At 49.4% G+C, this 19,794-nt stretch overlaps 1 protein-coding gene across 1 annotated transcript in view; it reads right to left on the bottom strand.

The window, feature by feature from the left end:
* The window catches only part of LOC144152203 (uncharacterized), a 75,522-nt gene extending 55,971 nt beyond the window's left edge, over nt 1–19,551 (bottom strand). Inside the window, exons 1-7 of the mRNA XM_077683434.1 lie at nt 19,412–19,551; nt 16,959–17,011; nt 16,362–16,565; nt 7,462–7,623; nt 3,917–4,008; nt 2,669–2,834; nt 922–1,097 (exon numbers count right to left, since the gene is read on the bottom strand). Coding sequence (XP_077539560.1) covers nt 922–1,097; nt 2,669–2,834; nt 3,917–4,008; nt 7,462–7,623; nt 16,362–16,565; nt 16,959–17,011; nt 19,412–19,427 — 869 coding nt within the window. The 5' untranslated portion in view covers nt 19,428–19,551. The remainder of the gene's footprint in view (nt 1–921; nt 1,098–2,668; nt 2,835–3,916; nt 4,009–7,461; nt 7,624–16,361; nt 16,566–16,958; nt 17,012–19,411) is intronic.
* Between the last annotated feature and the right edge of the window lie 243 nt (nt 19,552–19,794).

Raw genomic sequence — 19,794 nt, 5'->3', positions numbered from 1 at the left:
GACGCAATGGCCGGGCTACAGCGGCGGCGTCCGCCGCTCTAGCCTGCCGTGGCCGACGGTGTTGCGTTCGGGACGCTGCTCCCGCGAATTTCAGGTAACGGTTGGCAGAATCTCTGGTTTCACTCTTTGTAGAGCCACGTGTGTAAATTCAAGTGACATCGCATGGGCAATTGTTGTGGTGTCGTTTAAAGCTTTGCTTTCCAATCACCCTCTCTGGGTGGATTGGAGCCAATTTTTTTCATTACCTAATCAAGTCATGGATTCCTTTTTGGAGCCAAATGTAACTGACGTTGTGCGAAATCGTGAACGATTCCGTGAAACGTCAGGTAATAACAAAGATCGCGAATAGCTTTGCCTAAAGCGGTAATAGTCGGTGAGCAAAAACTACACATTTCAGTTAATCAAACCGTGCACTTATCAACAAATGCCTCAGTTACCCAAACCAATTCATCGGCTGCTACGCGTGCCTGTACAAAATAGCGACACAACCGGCGTTCTCTGAAGAAAAAATGTGGCGATTGTATTCAAAGAACTACTTCTGCACAGTACATATGTGAGATGCGAGATTTAGTTGCCCTGCAGATACCATCCCGATATTTCCAGTGTACACCCAGCGCCATCTGCTTCTTGGTTTCGAACACATCTTTTGTCTCGGTACCATAGGGATAGAATTGTGGATTTCCGAACAAAAACACCTGGTTCGAGCCCTAGCTCTAGCGATTCCTTTGTACAGTGCGGGTGTTTTTTTATCGCCAAATGTTCTCTCAGACCAGCGCTGCGCACTCTTTTGGGGCACAAAAGTGGTTCGGTATCTTTTAGGTCGGTTTAGAGGTTCGGTGCAGCGGGCAAACACCACCTAACGTTCTGCCTGGCTCTCTTGGAAACGCTCATGGCCCGGGGAGAGCAAGAAGGGGTGCCCACTTGGCGATCTTGATGTCCCTGTGCAAGCAGCCTCGCAGGTGCATGTGCTCCACTGCCAGGATGAGCTGCGCCATGATGACCTTGACGGCGTTGATCTTGAGGATCTTGGCCTTGGTCATCACCCGCTGCAAGTCGACGCCGGGGATGAACTCCATTATGGTCACGTACGCCTCCTGCTAGGCAACAGAGGAGGAAACCATGCGTAGGTGACTGAACCGGCGAATCGGTACAAACGATCGCCTCAGGCGTTGTCCTCAGGATTGGTTGTCCTCAGACACCTCGAGACTCGGAGAGCACAAATCAGCCCATGCATGATCGCATACAATTAGCGTGCTTCCATTCACTTTCACAGCGGCCGGTCTGGCCACTGTAGGTAAGGTGGCACTGAAGGGGCATTTTGTATGGCGCAAGGAACGTATGACGCCACATGCCACTTTTTACACCCTGACGCGAGATCCTGATTAACTTTCTTGGGCGGGCCACCAAGCTTCTTCGGAGCCGATAAGATGACTTAGAGGCCTGATCTGCCCGCTGCTTCCAACTTGTTCGAGGGGGGGGGGGGGGGGGTGCGCGTATGCGGAATGACTTTCTCTTGATGTGATGTTTTTTATTCCTTGTGTTTCTTCCAGAGCCCGTGTTCTTTGCTCTTGTCCTCTTTAATTGATGTTTTTTCTGACAAAATATTGAGAGGCTCTACTGCACGTTCAGAGCTTTTATGACCTTATACGCTACGGTGTGTGGTGCTATTCGTGATCTTAATTGTAGCAGTAACCTCCTATAGGAGGTCCATTTGGCAGCTCGCTACTTTGAGTTGTCACTATTTTCTCCACAATATAACACATTGGGTTAAACATTATTGCCACTACCCTTCGTAGGTAAATTCGTAAAATATATGCTTATGTGGAACAAAAAATGACCGGCGCGATACAGGTGGCATGTTGGGCCCCACTGCCCTGCACTGGTTTTCTCAGTTAGTGCCTTGATTTTACGCGACAGCACATGAAGTTAGCTGTATCAAGAACTCAAAGAGACAGAACAGAAGCACCCTGAGAAAAGAAAACTAGTCAACAAAGAAAATTTAACCGCAGCAACGGCGACTATGTAAAAACAGTAATGTGGCCTTCTGTTTGAACCCGCCGCGGTGGCTCAGTGGCTAAGGCGTTGCGCTGCTGAGCACGAGGTCGCGGGCTCTATTCCCGGCCGCAGCGGCCGCTTTTCCGATGGAGGCGAAAACCAAAAACGCCCGTGTGTACGAGATTTCGGAGCACGTGAAAGATGCCCAGGTGGTCAAAATTAATCCGGAGACCTCCACTACGGCGCGCCTCATCACCTGCGTTGTGTCGGCGCGTTAAACCCTACAATCAATCATCAAATCCTTTTGTTGGGACGATGGTGCCTGAGTTGGTTAGGCGCCAAAGAGTCCACTGAAGACACACCTCAAAGTTTAGACTTTGACACGGTTATTTCAGATTGGTTGGTGGGACCGACCCTCAATGTTTAGATGCATTGGAAATTATCTGAAATCCTTCTTAAACTTGTGAAGCACGTGACCAAATTAAGACATTTTGTAAAAATTATCGACCCCAGCTGCGTGTCCGCGTAATGTAAATTGGAGCAGTAGCAAAAGGAGCAAGTTGTTTTCAAAAGCTTTCAACGCGTCCTGTGAACTAATACTAGACGCGTCACTGGTACAAGACAGCACAAGTGGCCAAAGAAAAGCGAACGAGGCCAGAGAGCGGTTGTGTACCTTGACGCAGAAGCAGGAGTAGTACTTGACGAGAAACGGGTTGCGGATGATGGAGGCCACCACCTTGTCCATGGCCGCCTGCTTGTGCCGCGTGAACCGGTCTACGTTCACCAGCTTCAGAGAAATCTGGAAGCCCACCGGCTTGTACCGGGCCAGGTACACGGCGCTAGAGGGAGCAACAATCGAGCACAAAGTTGGCAGACAGCAAAACAAGAGGCATGTCTGGGAAGGGTATAACAAAACCGCATGGCGTAGCGCAGTGTTCGTGCTTCTGGAGATTAACGGATGTTGACTAGCTTACCAAACGCAGTCGCCCCGGCGTTGGGACTGCGTTTGGCAAGCTGAGTGACTTCGCTCTGCGCAGATCTGTGCAAAGTTCGGAGAGCGCCACCGACGAAATATAGTGTCACGAAGCCAAAGATGACGCAGTTGGCTTGAATGAAAAACAAGTTTATTGGAGCGAACTTGCGCTCCCCTAACAACTCAAAGAATACATAGGTGGCGAAGCAGCAGTCAACAAAGTGACGTGCGCAGGCGAGTGTCGGCGAATCGTAGGCCACGGCGTCTGCTGTGCGGGCATTTATCTTTCGGCGCGGGTGTTTCTCCAACCACCCAATTACATCGCGAACATTGCAGATGAAATAACACTATTCTAGGCTGGTGACGTTATTTCGAAACACTCTCCCTATCAAAGCAGATAACCCGTGCCACATAAAGAAGACAGGAACACGCGTTTCTTAATGGCCCAAGGATAACGCATATAACACAACCCGGCGCAGCCGGCCGGGAAAAACAAAACATAAATAAACAAACCCACTGAATGGTTCCCGGCAATATATATAAGATGAATAAATAAATACATGCATGAAATTAACGGGAACGTTTGGGCTCGTGGACACTCCACTGAACAAAAGTTAGCGCCGCGAACAAAATGGAAAGAAGGACGCGGAGTGGTGACACTTATGAGCGCTTGTCCGTATCACCGATATTCTTCGTTCGTTTCATTCCTTTTCTAGCTGCAAACTTTTGTTTATTGATATATTTGTAGCCATTCTGGCGTTACTAGGCATTTCTGACGGTCGCCTGGAAACCGGTCCGGAAGCGGTCAGGAGGTTGCAGCACGGGTTTTGGAGAGGGAGAAACGCGTGTGGGGACGCCGCGTTCTCCGCACGTGAGTCTTCGGACCCCGACAGCTGGCTACCCGCAACGCGTGTATTCGTGCCGAGGGCCGCGAAGTTATCCACTCACCCGAAGCCTCCAGCGCCGAGTAGTCTGATATTCTCGAAGTCTTGTATCTTTGGAATGTACGCGGCGAACGGAAGGGTCTTCGGGAGTTTCAACTGCACAGTAATGATATGAGCACATAAGAAGAAAAACTAAGACCACTTCCACCCACTGTGAAATCGGATGAAAACGCGCGCTGTGGTTCTCTTGTGTCGGGTCGAACGCCAACGTGCGCTCGCCCGACAGCAGCAGCGTCGTCACCGACCAAGTTCGACGGTTCGCGCAAAGGGATCGGCAGTTAAATGTCAGCTCCGGGGGGCTCCCTCCCCTCTCCCTCCCCCAGCAGAAAGGAGAGGAACCCGCCCCTGTTAGGGTGGCTCGATGCGCGCCCGCTCCTGGAGCATCGAGGAACCTAGCCCCTGTAAAACCACTGCGCCCGCTATCGGCAGGTCTTAGAACCGCCAGCGCGGTGGCATGGCATCCGCGATCGGCTGCCGGCGGCGCGCCGTTGCTCCGGCCGTCCCAATCGCCCGGAGAGAGCTTAATTCCGAAGAGGCCGTTTCGCCGTTTTCCGCCGCACCGCGGCGCGCGGAGCCGATGGTTGAGACGAAAGCCGGGTATGCTGCAACGCTTCTCGAAATGGCGTTTCTTCAACTTTCGCGCTTCGTATCGCAATAAAAAGAAAGCATGGCTGATGTTATAGATGCAAAGCGACTCATAGAACCTGATAATAATGAATTTATTTTACCTACGATTGCAGCTATGCGACTTCTTTAACATGATGTGCAGCATGACGCCTTCGACACACGGACAATATTCCCTACTACGAATGGAAAATTTCTGGTGCTTAAATAACGTTCGGTTCGCTAAAAGGTGATTATTTTTCAGGTATTTCTTATCGAGGCTTACGTACTTTATATAATCTGCATGGTCAATGCAGTTCAGTAGAGCGCGGGGCGCGATCGCGTCATACGCACGACGAATGGCTGCGCTCTTATCTGCCTTCGAATTAATTCCTGTTGAGTGGAAGCACCCGTCATATTTTTAGGATTAACACGTTTAAAGAGCATTACGTTGAGCGATAGCCTCAAAGATATGGCAGTCAGTTCTACACATGTGCGTTAAGCAAGTTACAGTTTCAATTTCAGTCGCAAAAAATAAAACAACTTGAAGTCAGATGCACCCCGATTTCATTGTATTTTAAACGTATTTCGGTGACCACAGGCAAGCCCAATTTTCCCTTTTTTGGACCCAAGACTAAAGACATTTAAATTTTCAATCACTGATTTCCAAGCCCATCCATGTGTAAAGCAATGATGACATGTTTCATGTTTGCTTTGGACATGTACACACTGCAGCTGTTTTCAGAGGCCCGTCCTTCCACATGAAAATATGCGACACTTGTCCGTACGAAAAAAAAAGGTCGCGACAACAGTGTTCGCAAAATCATTTTAGTTTGAGAGCGCACAACTTGCATAAAACGCCTCGTAAGATTTTCTGCGTTTTGGGGGGCAACCGAATGGTTGTAATGCTGCTTTCTTTAGATAGTGACAGTGTGTCTTTCGTTTAGAGAAAACTGCTTAAAGATGGAATAACACCATCGTAAACGGCGGCTAATTGTTAGCTGAGCTGCACGCCGCAAAAAGCGAATATAAATTGATATCTTGTAAATTAAAAAAGGGCATGTGTGTAAGAATATAATCAATAGACTGCATAACAGGTGTTCCTTGGACGAGGTATCAAGCAAAAATATACAAATGTTCAACTTCTAAAAATAACTGGCAAAATCAAACACGACGCCACTATAAAAATGCAACCACTGCGCTCGATTGTTGTCCATAACCCACCCTATGCGGAAATAAAAGTAACTGCTGTTCCAACAAGCAAGCACCCGATAATTCTGTAGCCGAGAAGTTTTCGCACCCAAATATCCGCGCACCTGAATGTCCGCACGGAAATGTTCTGCACCGATCAAGCGCAGCAATCGCAGCGCGATTAACTTTTCAGTGCTGTTCCTCGAAGCTTCTGAGACAAGCAGACTTCATGATCCGGTAGTTCAGTTCGTTAGCTCAACAAAAATAAAGCTGCAACACAGTTACGCGAATTCCGGCCGTGAAAACACGCAGCAACTCAGGCCCCACAAAGCCGGCCAGGGGAGTCGGTGCAAGCTGCCGAACCATCGGCTAACACCGCCACCTCGCGGCGCGTTTCGGAGTTAGCCAAATTACATATTTTTGCTGGGGGACGCGCCGAATGGGACGGCCGGAGCAACGGCGCGCCGCCGGCAGCAAATCGCGGAGGCCACGGCGGTGGCTCCCAGACCCACGGACAGAGGCCGCCGGCGGGTCGGGGAACCTGCTCCTACACCCGCGTGACCCACGCCCTTCAGCAGACGGACGAAAAGTCTAAAGCTACAACACTTCCGACGTTAAGAAAATACTTCCTTAATGTACTATACTGTACAACCACCAAAATCATTTCGGAGTTGGCTGATAGGTGCGTCAATAAAAGATATGCCATCGCTCCTTATGTGCAAAGGCACTGAGACGTCTTAAGCGTGTGGTACACAGCGACTTTCAATTGACAGTTCAACGCTCACCCGCAAGGTCGCCCGATGTATTTAAAATGGGGCCTTCGATCGACAACCTGTTCAAAGGCCTTTGGAAGGCCTTTGAAACGGCCGTGTAGTACACGCATTACTCAGCCAGCAGACTTGAAGTTCCTTGGGAAAAAATGCGTTACTATCACACGACGGGATGCGAAACTACGGAGAACCTACGGGGACAATTAGTGGCAACGTGGCGTAGCTGACGCTTATCAGGCGCCTTGCTGGTGCGAATGATCTTACGAAAATACGTCTGTGCATGCTCGCCGCGAACCGTTGTATAACGAGTACAAGAGCAGGCCATGTGAGCGCGGGTGGTCCAGTGACGTCAGCGGGTCACGGGACGCGTGCCCCTCGCTACATGGGAGCAATTGGAGCGGAAGACGGCCACTTAATAACCATATTAATCAACGAACAATGCTGCCTTCACTGCGAAGTCGGCCTTCATGCAAAGCGTTTCCTCTCGGGACGACGTATTCGCGACTGTAAAGCTCGTAACAATTTCACACCTGCTGGAACACCCGGCCTCCACTGTGGCAACCCCTGTAATTTTTATATTGCCTTTCGCTGCCACATTTATAAAAAGATGTACAGCAATTCGCGTGTTGCTTAACAATAAGACACACGCACAAAAATAGTCATGCTGTATTTAAATGACATGTGTCTGTTACAAAAAGTGTCTTTTATTTTCTCGTTTTATGTTTCCTTCTTGGTAATTGTTATGCAGTCTTTTCCATGTTCCATTTAGTCTACCTTTTCTAAAGAAACATGAGTGTGTCATTGCGTGCTTTGGTATTATATTGTTTGTTTTTTAGCGTCGACCTGTCACGGCCGTGTGGGAGACGGGAGCTTTGTGTAAAAAACAACGGATTTCTCTCCGGATTTTCTCTCCTTTCTTAGTGCCAGAGAAAAAAAACCGTTGATTGATTGATTGGTGACACAGCGCGTCCATCGGCCGCCTGACCTTGTCGAGGCGCGTGATGAGGCAGTCCCCGATGTCCACCCAGTCGGTGACCGGCACGTCGCACATCCTCTCCAGTCCACTGGCCATCTCGCCCACGATGATTATCAGGTTGCGCATGCTGTCGCCCTGCGTCCTCGCAACGTCAGGATCCCTCTTGATGCACTGGGCGACATAAAAGAAGTCCCAAAGAACAACGCTCAGACTACTAAAAACTAACACTTTCCCGCATCCAATTCGCCTACACCCCCATGTGCAGTCAGACATTATCAGAGTGCCTAGGAGAAGCGCACCCCTTCCCTTACCCCCTGAAACCCACTAGAGCTGAGGGAGCAACTTCTGTCTAGGCCCTGACTTTCGAATCTGCTCGTCCTCACCGGGAGAGCGGTCTATGCTCAGTCGGCCCATGGATTCCTGTGAAGAGGGAACCAATTTTACAAGAGCGCCCCTAATAAGCATGTCGCCTTTCCCTCCCATTTTTTTTTTTTTTTTTTGGCGCAACAACTAGCCCAGCTTTGGGCTGTAAATGCCTTCAAACAAGGTGCTGTCGTCAATATATAAACGTTAAACGCAGTGTTCGAAATAGAAATGTCCCACTGTAATGGAACCACGGCGCTCCTACGCACGCACGCAAAACTTACAACGCTCGGAAATTGACTCGGCTATTAAAGGAGCCATGAAGACAAAACAAAAGTTTGTTTTATTCGAAAGATTAGGTGTTTCATAGTACCCCAAGCGCTTTCCCGGTAGCAAACAATGCTTGATTCACTGAGGAATAAGGCAATTTAAGCCAAATTTTTAAATCTCCCGCTAAATTGTACATTTCGTGACGTGAACAATGGCGTCATACGGGCTGGTACATGAAACATATACTTAGTATGTCGACTCCCTATAGCACCCACACGCGGGAATCAAACAGGAACCGGAACTCGCACAAAAACCGAGACGGCAGCCATTTTAAAAAATACTATTAAAACCTAGTACACCCGCAGCCCTAGTCATGGAATCGCCTGATCCAGACAACAAAGCTCTCGCCGAGGAGCTCGGGCTTGGATTTAACAACCTCAAACCACTTCAACGCTCAATTCTTCTAAGTGCAAGAGCGGCAGGAGTTGTGGGATACACGGATGGGCCGGAAAGCGACCATTCCGCGATACCAACAACAGACAAACGCCCAGCAGTCGGCACCGCTGCCTCGTCAGCCCCGTCGCGACGGACGAATACAGACTGGTACGTATGTGCCGTATTTTTATTACGGTTAATAATAGTTCCATTTCAGCAGCAGTATCGCTTATGCGTGTTGGCTGGTGTCGTGTATGGAAAGCCGCTCGCCCGAGCTCTCTGCTCCGACCAGAAAGATACGAGCGTCAATGCGCGGTGTGTTCGTTTTTTTTTTTTTTTTTTTCCACGCTCAGAGCGGTTTGGCGGCGATTTGACGAAGTCGGCTACGAGTGGCGGCATGTCTCAGGAGTGAGCTAACGTAAGGGTCCCTGCCGCAATCACTTCGTCAGAAATGAAGAGAGCACAGTCGTAGTCCCTTTAGCTCCCTTTCTCATCCGTGTGCTAAGTTCACAAAACGTAGCCACTTGCTTAGCCGAGGTTCGTCGCTGGGCAGCGTATAAAAGGGGACCTCTTCACCGGCGTGGATGTCGCACTCCCTCGACGATGCCCGTACTACATGGGCATTTTAGGACGCATAAACGAAATTTCATTGCAAAATACTCGAACACACTGAAGTTTTCAGTAGTTGTAAACTGAAAACGAGCTCGTAACGACAGCAGCAAGCCAACACTACCACCATTCCGAAACTGCTGCGACGAGTGGCACTATCTCGTCGCTGCTTGCTATTCCTTACTCCCCTCGTTTCTATTTTTACCTTTGCTGGTTGGCGATATGACGCCAACTTCCGTCAAGGGATGAAATTATCAAGCAAGATCGCGGTTGTGCGTGCTAGAACGGTTCGTTCGCCCCGAAGAGCCTCGAACCCGAAAATTCGTCTGCGCGACGGCGAAATGTCCAGCTCGGAAGGCGGTAGTTTCGTACGCATTGGCGTGCATGTTTGCGTGTTCATTCGGAACTTCATCCGTTTATTCCACCGTTCTTAGTGTCATAAAAGAAATGTGCAGTATGTTTCACGGGCATATAGCTCACTATGCAAACTGGTAAGACCTGCCTAACTTGCGTTTGCTTTTGCCGGCCTCCGCCAATCGCAGAGCATTCTAGTATGACATCATACGTTCTGTTGCGGGTAATTAGCTGGTGGGTCACATGACCATTCCCTTTTTTCGTAATTATGTAGCTTATTTGAGCGAAGTTTGCGTTAAAACTCGCGTCAGTATGGTTCTAACGAGGCAATCTTTCGGATGAACGAAACTTGTGTTTTCTCTTCATGGCTTCTGCTTGACGGGAGACCGTTCTGTGAGTTGGGTAACTTCAGCAGCGTGTAGAACGAAAAGTTTACGAACTGCTGGGGCCACGAAAGAGGCCCCGTTCTTAAAAATAATGCCGCGAACTGCTCCCCGACCAGCAAATGGATGGCCCCGAACCAAAGACACCTGGGAACAAGAACCTCGCGTGCCAGTCTTCTCCGCCTGCTCCCATGGCTCCGCCCTGGCATAAATCGCTGCGCGCACTCAATGCAGTAAAATGTCGTTAATTTGATTTGCAAAGGGACGCCACCTTAGTTTGCTTAAATGAAACTTGGAACAAATGATTGTGAAGAACAAAAGGCCGTAGAAAGCGATTGAGGAGCAGTAAAGCATGTCAGCAATTATTTACTTGAGAAAGTCCGCGACTAAAGCCTGTCGTTTATCCTGGAATTCGAAAGCCAGCACGTTTCCCTCTAACGGACGAATGAAGCGGATAGCCCCGTTTTCATGTTTACCCCAAAACCGAAAAAAGGACCATCGGCATTGTGTCCCGTTTTTACCTCCGAGTGACGGCCGCACTGGCGCTTCGTCCGCCACCCGCTCCCCCTGAACATCGACGTATCCAAAAATGTTCGCCGTAGGCGTTTTAGATTGTTACTCGATTTAACTTCTCTCTGCGTGTCTTTCTTATTTCAAGAGGCTACCTTGCCTCGTGTACAGGCAGTGGGTGCTTTTCTCTAGCAGTGGGTGACGCACCAAGCTACCGTAGCGGCGGCGCTTAGTTCGAATTATCCGTTGCGGAACCTGCTGGCAGTTGAATAAACTGGCTTTATTATACATGCACTTCTACGGGAGCTCAGCCCTACAAAATCGTGCAGGAAGAATTATCCATAAATTTGCATTATTGAAGTTGGAATAAACGAGCTTTCACGGCAGTGTTGTAAAACGCGATACCGTAGTGCGCGATTTGGGCGTAATGATGGATGCGAAACTGCTTTTTAACGCGCATGTGAACTATCTGACCTGTCTCCGTACGCTTCGCGTAATTTCCCGCGCGACCAGGGATTTCACCGACCGATCATGCTTTGTTTCACTCTATCGCGCTCTCATTTTGCCCATGCTCGACTTTGCTAGTGTAATTTGGAATTGTTTAAGCCCTTCGTCGTCCCTTCGACTAGAAAGGATTCAGAAGCGCAACCGTCTTTTCTCGCCACTCACCTATGAGCCGATATGAGCACGGTGGGCTTCTGAAGATCTTGAATTTAGATGAGCTATCAGCGAGGCGCTCCAGGCGCGACCTGGCTTTTCTGTTTAATTGTATTCACTCGAAGTTCGACTGCCCTTGCCTCGTAAGCTCTGTCCATCTGCGAGTGCCAAGCAGACCACTACGGCCGCATGGATGCTTTGATGTAGACAGATGAATGAGTTTGGCACCAGCCAGCCGGTGCCAGCTCACCTATAACAGTCTGTTTCTATCTCCTATAGACGTTTTTTGCAGCGATTTCGTACTGTTTAAGCGCTCTCTGAAATGTATGATATTTTGAATACGCATGCTGTGGAGAGGTCGCTCCTGCACTTCTCTCCCTGCTCTCGTGTTTCCTCACATACAGCGCTACCTTGCCCATTATCGTACGTGTTCTCCTGTGCATACTCCAGACACGTCCTCCGAGCCTTTACAGTTCAAAAATGTTTGTGTCTCCTTCGATAACACTACACTATTGTATATATCTATCTGCACTTCCACATTTACCAATTTTTGATTGATACGCTGCCCATGTTTGTACTGTTTGTATTCCTTGTACCCCTGCATCTATGTATGTTGCCTGTTCGTATTCTTTGTACCTATGTGTGCGGTGCATCACCCGAGAAGGCCCTGTGCTGTTGGTGAGCACTTCAAATAAATAAATAGCGTCCGCCTTCTATGGAAGAATTCGGTCGACATTTTTGCTCACCCGGCGATCCCGCTTCGGCTCACTGGGTGATCAGTCACTGTTAATAATTCATACACGCACGTACAAAATGAACTGTTTGCTCTGTTAGGGTCGTGGTTAGGGTCAATTGCTTACAGTTTGGTCTGTGGTCTGTACAACGCTCAAAGAGCTTCCCACACGCACAAACTGCAGACGCATTTTACTGTCCTATCGTCTTGGTCATCTACCTTCAAGGGCGATAAGAGCTTCCCATCTTTGTGAGGGTCGTACGTTGTCGACTCAATATCTGCTGGCGGGCCAAGTCTTCAAATGAAGAGCCGTCTTCCACACCTAGGCATGCGGGCAATGTACCCACGTCTTACATCACGGCGACTTGCCCCACTTCTTTGTTTGATACATGGGCTTGAAATTGTGGGATTCTACATTTCACACACTAGTGATTTCCCACCCCGCAGCCATCCGCGCTCAGCAAACATGCCTTGCGAGCGCCGGCTGCGGACGGGTTCGTTGTTTGCGGAGACAGACAGAGGCAGGAGGCGGCGAGGGCAAAACATCAATGGCAGCATTTATTGCAATGTGCAAATCAAATATACTGCGTACAGACTAATCGTAGGCCATAACGGTAACACTGGGAGCGAGACATTAAACAACGCTAGAGATCGAGATGGTTCGACTCACCGATGGCAGTACCGGAGCAGCGGAGCGCTGCGGAGTGCGAGCGCGGTTGCAGACTCACAGCTCGCCCGAACGCGTCCTTTGTTGCGCGTTCCCCAGGTCAGGACAAGCGCGCCGAAACGTCCGCGCGCTACCGGATCCCCAAGACAAGAGACCGTCCCCTCGTCATGCTACGTCTCACCAGACTTCGCCTTACGGTGGCGCTAGTATCGAGGAAGAACTGGTTCTCGGGTAAGGCAGAGGGGAAAAGGGTCAACGCTTCCACCAGGGCGAGAACAAACCGTCCGGTCGCTGGCGCCCTCCCGTATCGTTCCCGTCGCGTGAGCGAGGCGCGTTGTGCGCCGGCCGCGACGGGAAGCTAGCCAGAAAGGGGTTCGCGTGAAAGTCGCGATCCCCACAAAATATGGGGCAGCCCATCACCCATATCCGCCTCAATGCCCGAGGGATTTGAAATAGCTCAGAAGAATATGGGCCGTCGACAAGAACAGAAAAACAGCACATCCTGCAATTCAATAAAGTTATTATGCGTAGGCATATTGTCGCGAACCATGCATTGGATTTGCTTACTTCGGTATTGTTTTTACCACCCGGCTGCGCAGGGCTGGGTTATCTGTGTGCCAGGTGAAGCGCGCGTTCCATTCCTTATTTTTTATGCCGCACGTGTTATCTCCTTTGATAGGGAGAGGGTTCCTAACTAAGGTCACCAGCCTAGAATAATCTTCGTTGATCTACAGGTTTCTCGATGTAATTCGACGGTTCGAGAAGCACTGGCACCGAAAGATAAATGCCCGCAGAGAAGACGCCACGGTATTTCATTCGCCGACACTCACCTACGCACGTCACTTTGTTGACTGCCACTTCGCCGCCTGTGTATTCTTTGAGTTGTTAGAGGAGCCCAAGTTCGCTCCAATGAATTTGCTTTTCCTTCAAGACATCTGCGTTGTCTCTGGCTACGTGAAAATACACGTATGGCCGACATTTTGAAAGGGCCCACATAATACCGAGGCGCTGTTTCTCAGAGGCTGAGTAGTTTTTCTCTTCCTTCGACAGACCACGGCTGTGATAGGCCATTACTTTTCCGCAACCGCTTTGCTTTTGGGCGAGGACGGCACCCAGAATGTTTTTTTTTTCTTGGGCGCTTTCCCAGCCGGAAGGAGTTCCATATTTCGTCAAGCACGTGGCTGGCTCTGCAGTACGTGCAAAGGTTGCACCGAAGCGCAACCTTTGCGAACAGTCTGAGAACTCTTCACACGCCCTTCTTGTCTGTGGGTCTTGGGAAGCTCGCTATGGCTGAAGTCTTCAGTGGGTCAGGCAGAACTACGGCGGTGTGTTGGCGACTTTTCACTTTTCACTTTTCACTCAGCGGCAGTTTTCAGGCTTCAGCGTTAACCCCCACGTATAATGTCCTCGAGTACAGACTCCAACCCTGCGAGGTGTTCGTCGAGAGTCCGGTCGAATACCACAACGTCGTCGAGGTATGCGAGGCTGGAGTGTCACTTCAGGCCAGCTTGCACGGGGTCCATGACTCTTTGAAACGTTGCTGGCGCTGCGCACAGCCCGAATAGCGTCACCTTGAACTTGTATAGGGTGTCAGGGGTTATGAATGCACTCGTCTCTCGGTATCTCTCATCCACTTCAATTGCCCAGGAGCCGGTCTTCAGATCGATCAATGAGAAGTATTTCGCGTGGCAGAGGTAATCGAGGGCATAGTCGATTCGTGGGAGTGGGTACACGTCCTTTCTGTTGATTTTGTTCAGTCGCCGGCAGTCAACGCAGAACCTTAATGTGCCATATTTTTTTTTCACTAGTGTGACCAGCGCAGCCAACAGGATTTTGGAGGCTGTATAATGACGTCGCCGAGCATGTCTTCGTACTCCATAATAAAGTTATTATTTGTAGGCATTTCATGCCGAAACCCGTCACATCTGTTTGCAGGAATGAAGATCCTACTGAGCGGGCAAAGGGTAAAGTTTCTCACAAGCTTAACTATAGGGTGGTAAAGAGGTCATTGTTTCTAGGGGCGTATTTGTAGTGTGCATTAACCTTGGCAATCGCGGCAACACCCTTGCGGCTACGAAAATTGAGTCTTTTGTTTGGAAAATTGAATAATTCACACAAAAAGTGTCGCCTTTAATAAATGTTACTCTGGAACAAAACGTAGTTCCCTAATTTGTTCTTAATCCAAGTTGAACGTCTGGTCTAGAAGTTGGAAATAAATGATGTGTTCTGGAAAAAAAATTGTCCCCAGTTAGGCGGTGTTTTACGGCGATATCCGAATAACATTTTAACAGCGCAGCTTTTTGGCAAATCCTAATGTTTCGTGTCCGCAGTTAAAAATCCATGAAATAACATAACCACGAAAATACAGTCCAGCAGAGTATTGGTTTGGGCGAGTTGGTACATAGCGGCGTATTGAAGCACAGCAAAGACGAGGACAGGAACACAGACGACGACACACAGGGCGCCCGGTGTGTCGTCGTCTGTGTTCCTGTCCTCGTCTTTGCTCCGTTTCAATACGCCGCCAAGAAAATACCTAGCGCGCATGTGTGCGTGCCTTGAAACGAACGTCCAGCATCCCCTGCGCGCATTTGTCAAACCAAGGGTACCCACTTAGGGAGATTAGCCCAGATTATTTCGACCGCGCGACAGTTCAAAAATCCAAGAGAATTAATTCCGATCGGTCGTGTGTGATTGGCTCGTGGCACCACCCAGCGTTCCCGGCGCACGTTAGTCAAGCCAAGCACACCCACTTGGTGAGATTGGCAAAGAAACGCCAGCGTTCACCGTAACAGTGGCGATACTTTCTCGGAACGAGAAAAACTTCCGCGTTCGCCGTAATGGCGACAACACTTGCTCGGAACGAGAAAGCCACGTCGTAGTGTACGGCCCTCGAAGGTGGTCCAATGATTATCACTTCCAAAAAATGAAAGAAGCCTACGTTTATAGTAACAATAATGGAGTAAAGGTCACTGCTGTAGCGAGAAAGAAACAAATCGGCTGAAATTGTCGACTTAAGCCGTCGGGATGGTCGTGAATGTTGCGAACAGCTGCGCTATATTCAAGTAGTTAGGTGTTAGTGTGAGGTTCCTTCTTTTTTTGCGTAGTTAAACTGGTACATAAATAAATTTAATTTATCATAAAATTAAATCCGTCCGACAGAATTTAGATATTCTATAAAAATATAGAATCTTGTTACAGCCAGTCCGCTATGCTGAAGGCAGGACATCAGCGAAGCTCGGTTAGGGGATAACAATATTGAGTCATTCATGGTGGTCAGCGCGAACGGAAACAACACACAGAGAAGAGAATAGACGACACAGGCGCTCTTCTCTTCTCTTCTCTGTGTGTTGTTTCCGTTCGCGCTGACCACCATGAATGCTATCCAACTCGCCCAATTTGCTACCTTGTTAAATATTGAGTCACGCATAGTGACCAGACATATTGATCGCACAAGGGCACATAACCATAAGTGGTTTGGAATTACTCAAAATATTTCCCATATCATTTGCTTCGGAGGTAGTTTCAACACGACAAGAGTTACGGGCCTTTTCTGCAACCCTGCGTCGAGGGCCATATATTGGGCGCAAGCAGGAACGTTTACAACTTCAGTGCGAACTATTTAAGACCAGTAAATGAAACGCGGCGTAACAATAGCGTCGTAGCAGCGGTCGTTTGGGCACCCAAACTAGATTGCTAGCTACACTAGCTCTAGAGGGAGAGCATGGGTGGTGGCCTGGCTGGCCGTGCCGCGAGATCGACCATCGCAACGTTAGGCGGGAAGCCACGTGGCTCCAAATTCCAAGACCGGGTGCTTTCAAGCACGCTTTACGTGCTTTTAAGGTACAGCTTCTGTTGCCTCGAGGGTGAAGGACTGAAGGAGAAGCAAAGCACTCGAGAGCCTCGGCGCTGATGACGCTTGGCCCCTCACCATAGTGTGCAGCCCGATGAGGTTCTCGACCATGCTGCGCATGTCCTGGTAGGTGACCACTTGCTTGTTGATCTTGAGCCGGCACTCCTGGGCGTGGAGCACGAGTTCCTCCTTGCAGAAGTGCGTCAGCGGGTCGCGCTTCAGCGACACCCTGCTCTCGCGACGGATGAACATCTCCAGGAGGGTGGTGCACGTCTTGGGTATCTGGAGGCGCCGAACAAAGCACACGCGCACACAATGTCTAGTGGTCAGGCTTGGCTAGCCAGCAATGCGGCTTTCCATAGTTTGTAACATCCATTGACTTCGCACGGCTCCACCGTTGATCCGAATTTCAAAAGGTTGCAGATACCTCGTCTCACTGTCTTCACTGACAAAATTTTATATGTGCATTCAGAACTGATCCAGCTGCATATCAGCGTCTTTGTTTTGCTAACTTCCTTCTCGTATCTACATCCTATTGACTAGAAGCACGTGACACTGTGGTATTTCTCCCTGGGGTCCATTATCGCGCGAAAGCTATTATATCGTCACAGGTTGAGGTTAAGTTGCCTTCAAAAGCATAAAAACGGTGCTCTATAAAAGGAAGGTCAGACTCACCCTCGGAAAAAGCGTGGTCAGGGCTTTCGCCGACTGTTTGCCTCGTTCCACAACTGCAATTAAACACAAGCATTGCGAATGGAGGTCAGAGAAAGCATCGGCACCAAGCTGCTTCCGCACTTTGCACCCTACATAACCACGTTGTGTGTAATTCCCGGTTAGGCGCAAAACTAATGGACTGTCGCTCAGCAAGGAATAATTTTGAACACCCCCAGCATGGCTTCTGCAGGTCAGTTATTATGTACACACCTACTGCAGTGGAACCGAATGGATTACGCTCTCACACCCTCAATTCAAATGAGCACATCCCACCCTTGCTGCACAAGGTGCCCGTGATTAACATGTTGCAGGAGACACGAGACACATGTTGCAGTAGACACATGCAGCAGACACATGTTGCAGGAGACACGTGGTAGGAGACGCATGTTGCAGGAGACACATAGGAGACACGTGGTAGAGACCCATGGTAGTGGTAGTAGCCAATACCAAGTATTGGCTCGAGAGAGATCGGTTAGGAGTCAACCATTTACGCACCCTGAAGCCTCGCAGACCTTTATTAGCTGACCTTCAACTCCTCGTGTGAATTGGTTTCGGAGGCTTCCACGTGCGGAAATCATTACCCTCACTCCCCACCTTCTCGTACCCTCTCTAGGCCTTGCCCCATCCTTTTCAATAAACTTGCTTTTGGCCATTACACATACGTCGTCGCTCTGCTCTACGGTTGAGTTACACGCTGTCTTGAAAAAGGTCATTGGCAACTGAATTTTAATATCACACTGTACATTCTAGTAGACCTAATGACGGACTTTGACAATATATGAATACGTTTCCATTCCTCATGCTTGCCTATTCATTGTAGCTCTCGGGCCGGAAAGAAAAAGCACCCTCAACTCATCGAACTTCAAGCCAAAGCCTGTAAACAGGACTTTATGCGGTGCATCAGTCTGAACCTAATACTCGTTTGGGTGCAAAAAGATGCATTATTTACATCGTGCACTTCAACAAAAAGTGACTACGCGCACTGCAGTTTGAAATAAACTTGACGCTACAAGGACGGGACCTCCGTGGACGGGACCAAAGAAGAGGACACACCACACAGCGCTGTGTGGTGTGTCCTCTTCTTTCGTCCCGTCCTTGTAGCACGAAGTTTATTTCAAATATGTCAGACCAACTAGCCCGTCAGGATGCTTTAATGGCGCACTGTAAGCCTGTCTATGCGCCATTATTCCGCTGAGCCCCGACCAGGCACTGAGGAATGACCGCATGCAGAAAACACGGCTCCAGTTTTGTAGGGTGCCACTTCTTAGAACGTCACTTATTATAGTTGTATTCAAAGCAAATCTCGTATTGCGGTTTGAAATTGCGCCATGGCAGCCGTTTCAACGTCAGGCGTCAGCAAATAGATAGTAGAAGGAGGCGCGCACACGTACCGGATGAAGACGAAAAACACCTCTGTATAACGCTGTATTTACAGGTAGCGCGTCGTTTCTGGGATGAAGTTCGCCTTGTAAATACGCTAACCACTTCTCAGTCGCAAACCTCGTTGCAATAGCTTATTTCTGCGCATTCTTCTGTTAGCGGTGGTTGGGGCCTCTTGTTCAGCGTTTAGAATTGGCACACACACTTTACTAGATCCCTGAATGCTCGCCGATTCGCGCGTTTATGTCTGTAGCTGCAGAGAAGGCTGCTGCGAGGCCAGGAACACCCTTTGAATGCGACATTGGCGTTTGACGTATGAATGCTACACGTGCCTTATGGGACGCGCCCGTAGTAGGAAGCTGTCGATTGATTTAAATTTCGTGGTAGCTATTCATATGGGAGTCATGCGCATTTGCACAGGGTATGTGCGCGGCATCCACCAGGATAACAGCTGTCGCCGGAGAAATAAAATCCGCGAGCTCGTGCTTTAGACCACTGGACATCCGTTCCCCCGTGTGCCTGCTGCTGCACGATGCAGATCATTAATTAAACGCGGCGATAGGACGCGTCTCATGGTGCTAGACGGAACTAATATAAACGCAACCACTCTTATTTACAAACCAGGAGACACGATTATTCAAAGCGAATTTTTTTGCAAAGAAATATTGTAGGTTTCTAACAACGAGTTTCTTCAATTGATGTAGTCAGAACAACGGGGGTTCAGGGACTCAACCACAGGCACTGGGGATGGCCAGGAAAACCAAACAGGGGCTAGTCTTCGCAGTTGCTGAAGAGAATAGTAAGGGCGTTCGCAAGGAACCTGTAGATGGCAGCAGGTGTGGGCAGTATGTGCCGGGGAGGTCTAGGAGCGGGATGTCGCCAATTCCAACCACACAGCAGTCGATATGTGGCACCATGGACAGACGTACATGCACGACTGACAGTGTGCTTATCGAATACGAAGTGAAGGCCGGTGGGACAGACATCGTAACTGGGTGCTTGGCCGCCTGAGGCTAATGAAGAGTAACACTTACGTGACTTTTCAGCCATGCGTGGCTTCCTCGGCAACACCCAAATGTAGGGTGCTCGAACTCGGTGGCCTTGAAATCGGGCGGGGAATGGCGAATCACCGAGTTGCGGGATCTTCCGTTAAAGGGGGAGGCCCTCGGACGAAGCTTCGGCGATGCGTCTCTTCTTCTTCTTACACGCGCGCACGTGGTGTGGGATGATGATTATCGCGATGGTGGGGCTAGGGCACGTATGGCATGGCTTCTCCAGCAAAAGAAGCAGGCAAGGGCGTTGGCTACTAACCAGTCAATCAAACAAGCTTTATTCAAGGCAAACAGGGGAACGCGGTGCAAGGGGTGGAAGTAGACGAACATAACCAGGTGCCGTCAGAAGTAATTGGAGGCCGGGA

The sequence above is a fragment of the Haemaphysalis longicornis genome, unplaced genomic scaffold (assembly GCF_048455015.1).
Source record: "Haemaphysalis longicornis isolate Haplotype H1 unplaced genomic scaffold, Haemaphysalis longicornis Haplotype H1 scaffold_9, whole genome shotgun sequence".
NCBI classification, from domain to species: Eukaryota; Metazoa; Arthropoda; class Arachnida; order Ixodida; family Ixodidae; genus Haemaphysalis; species Haemaphysalis longicornis.
The sequence above is the reverse complement of the archived record's forward strand: the minus strand, read 5'-3'. Positions and strand labels throughout refer to the sequence as shown.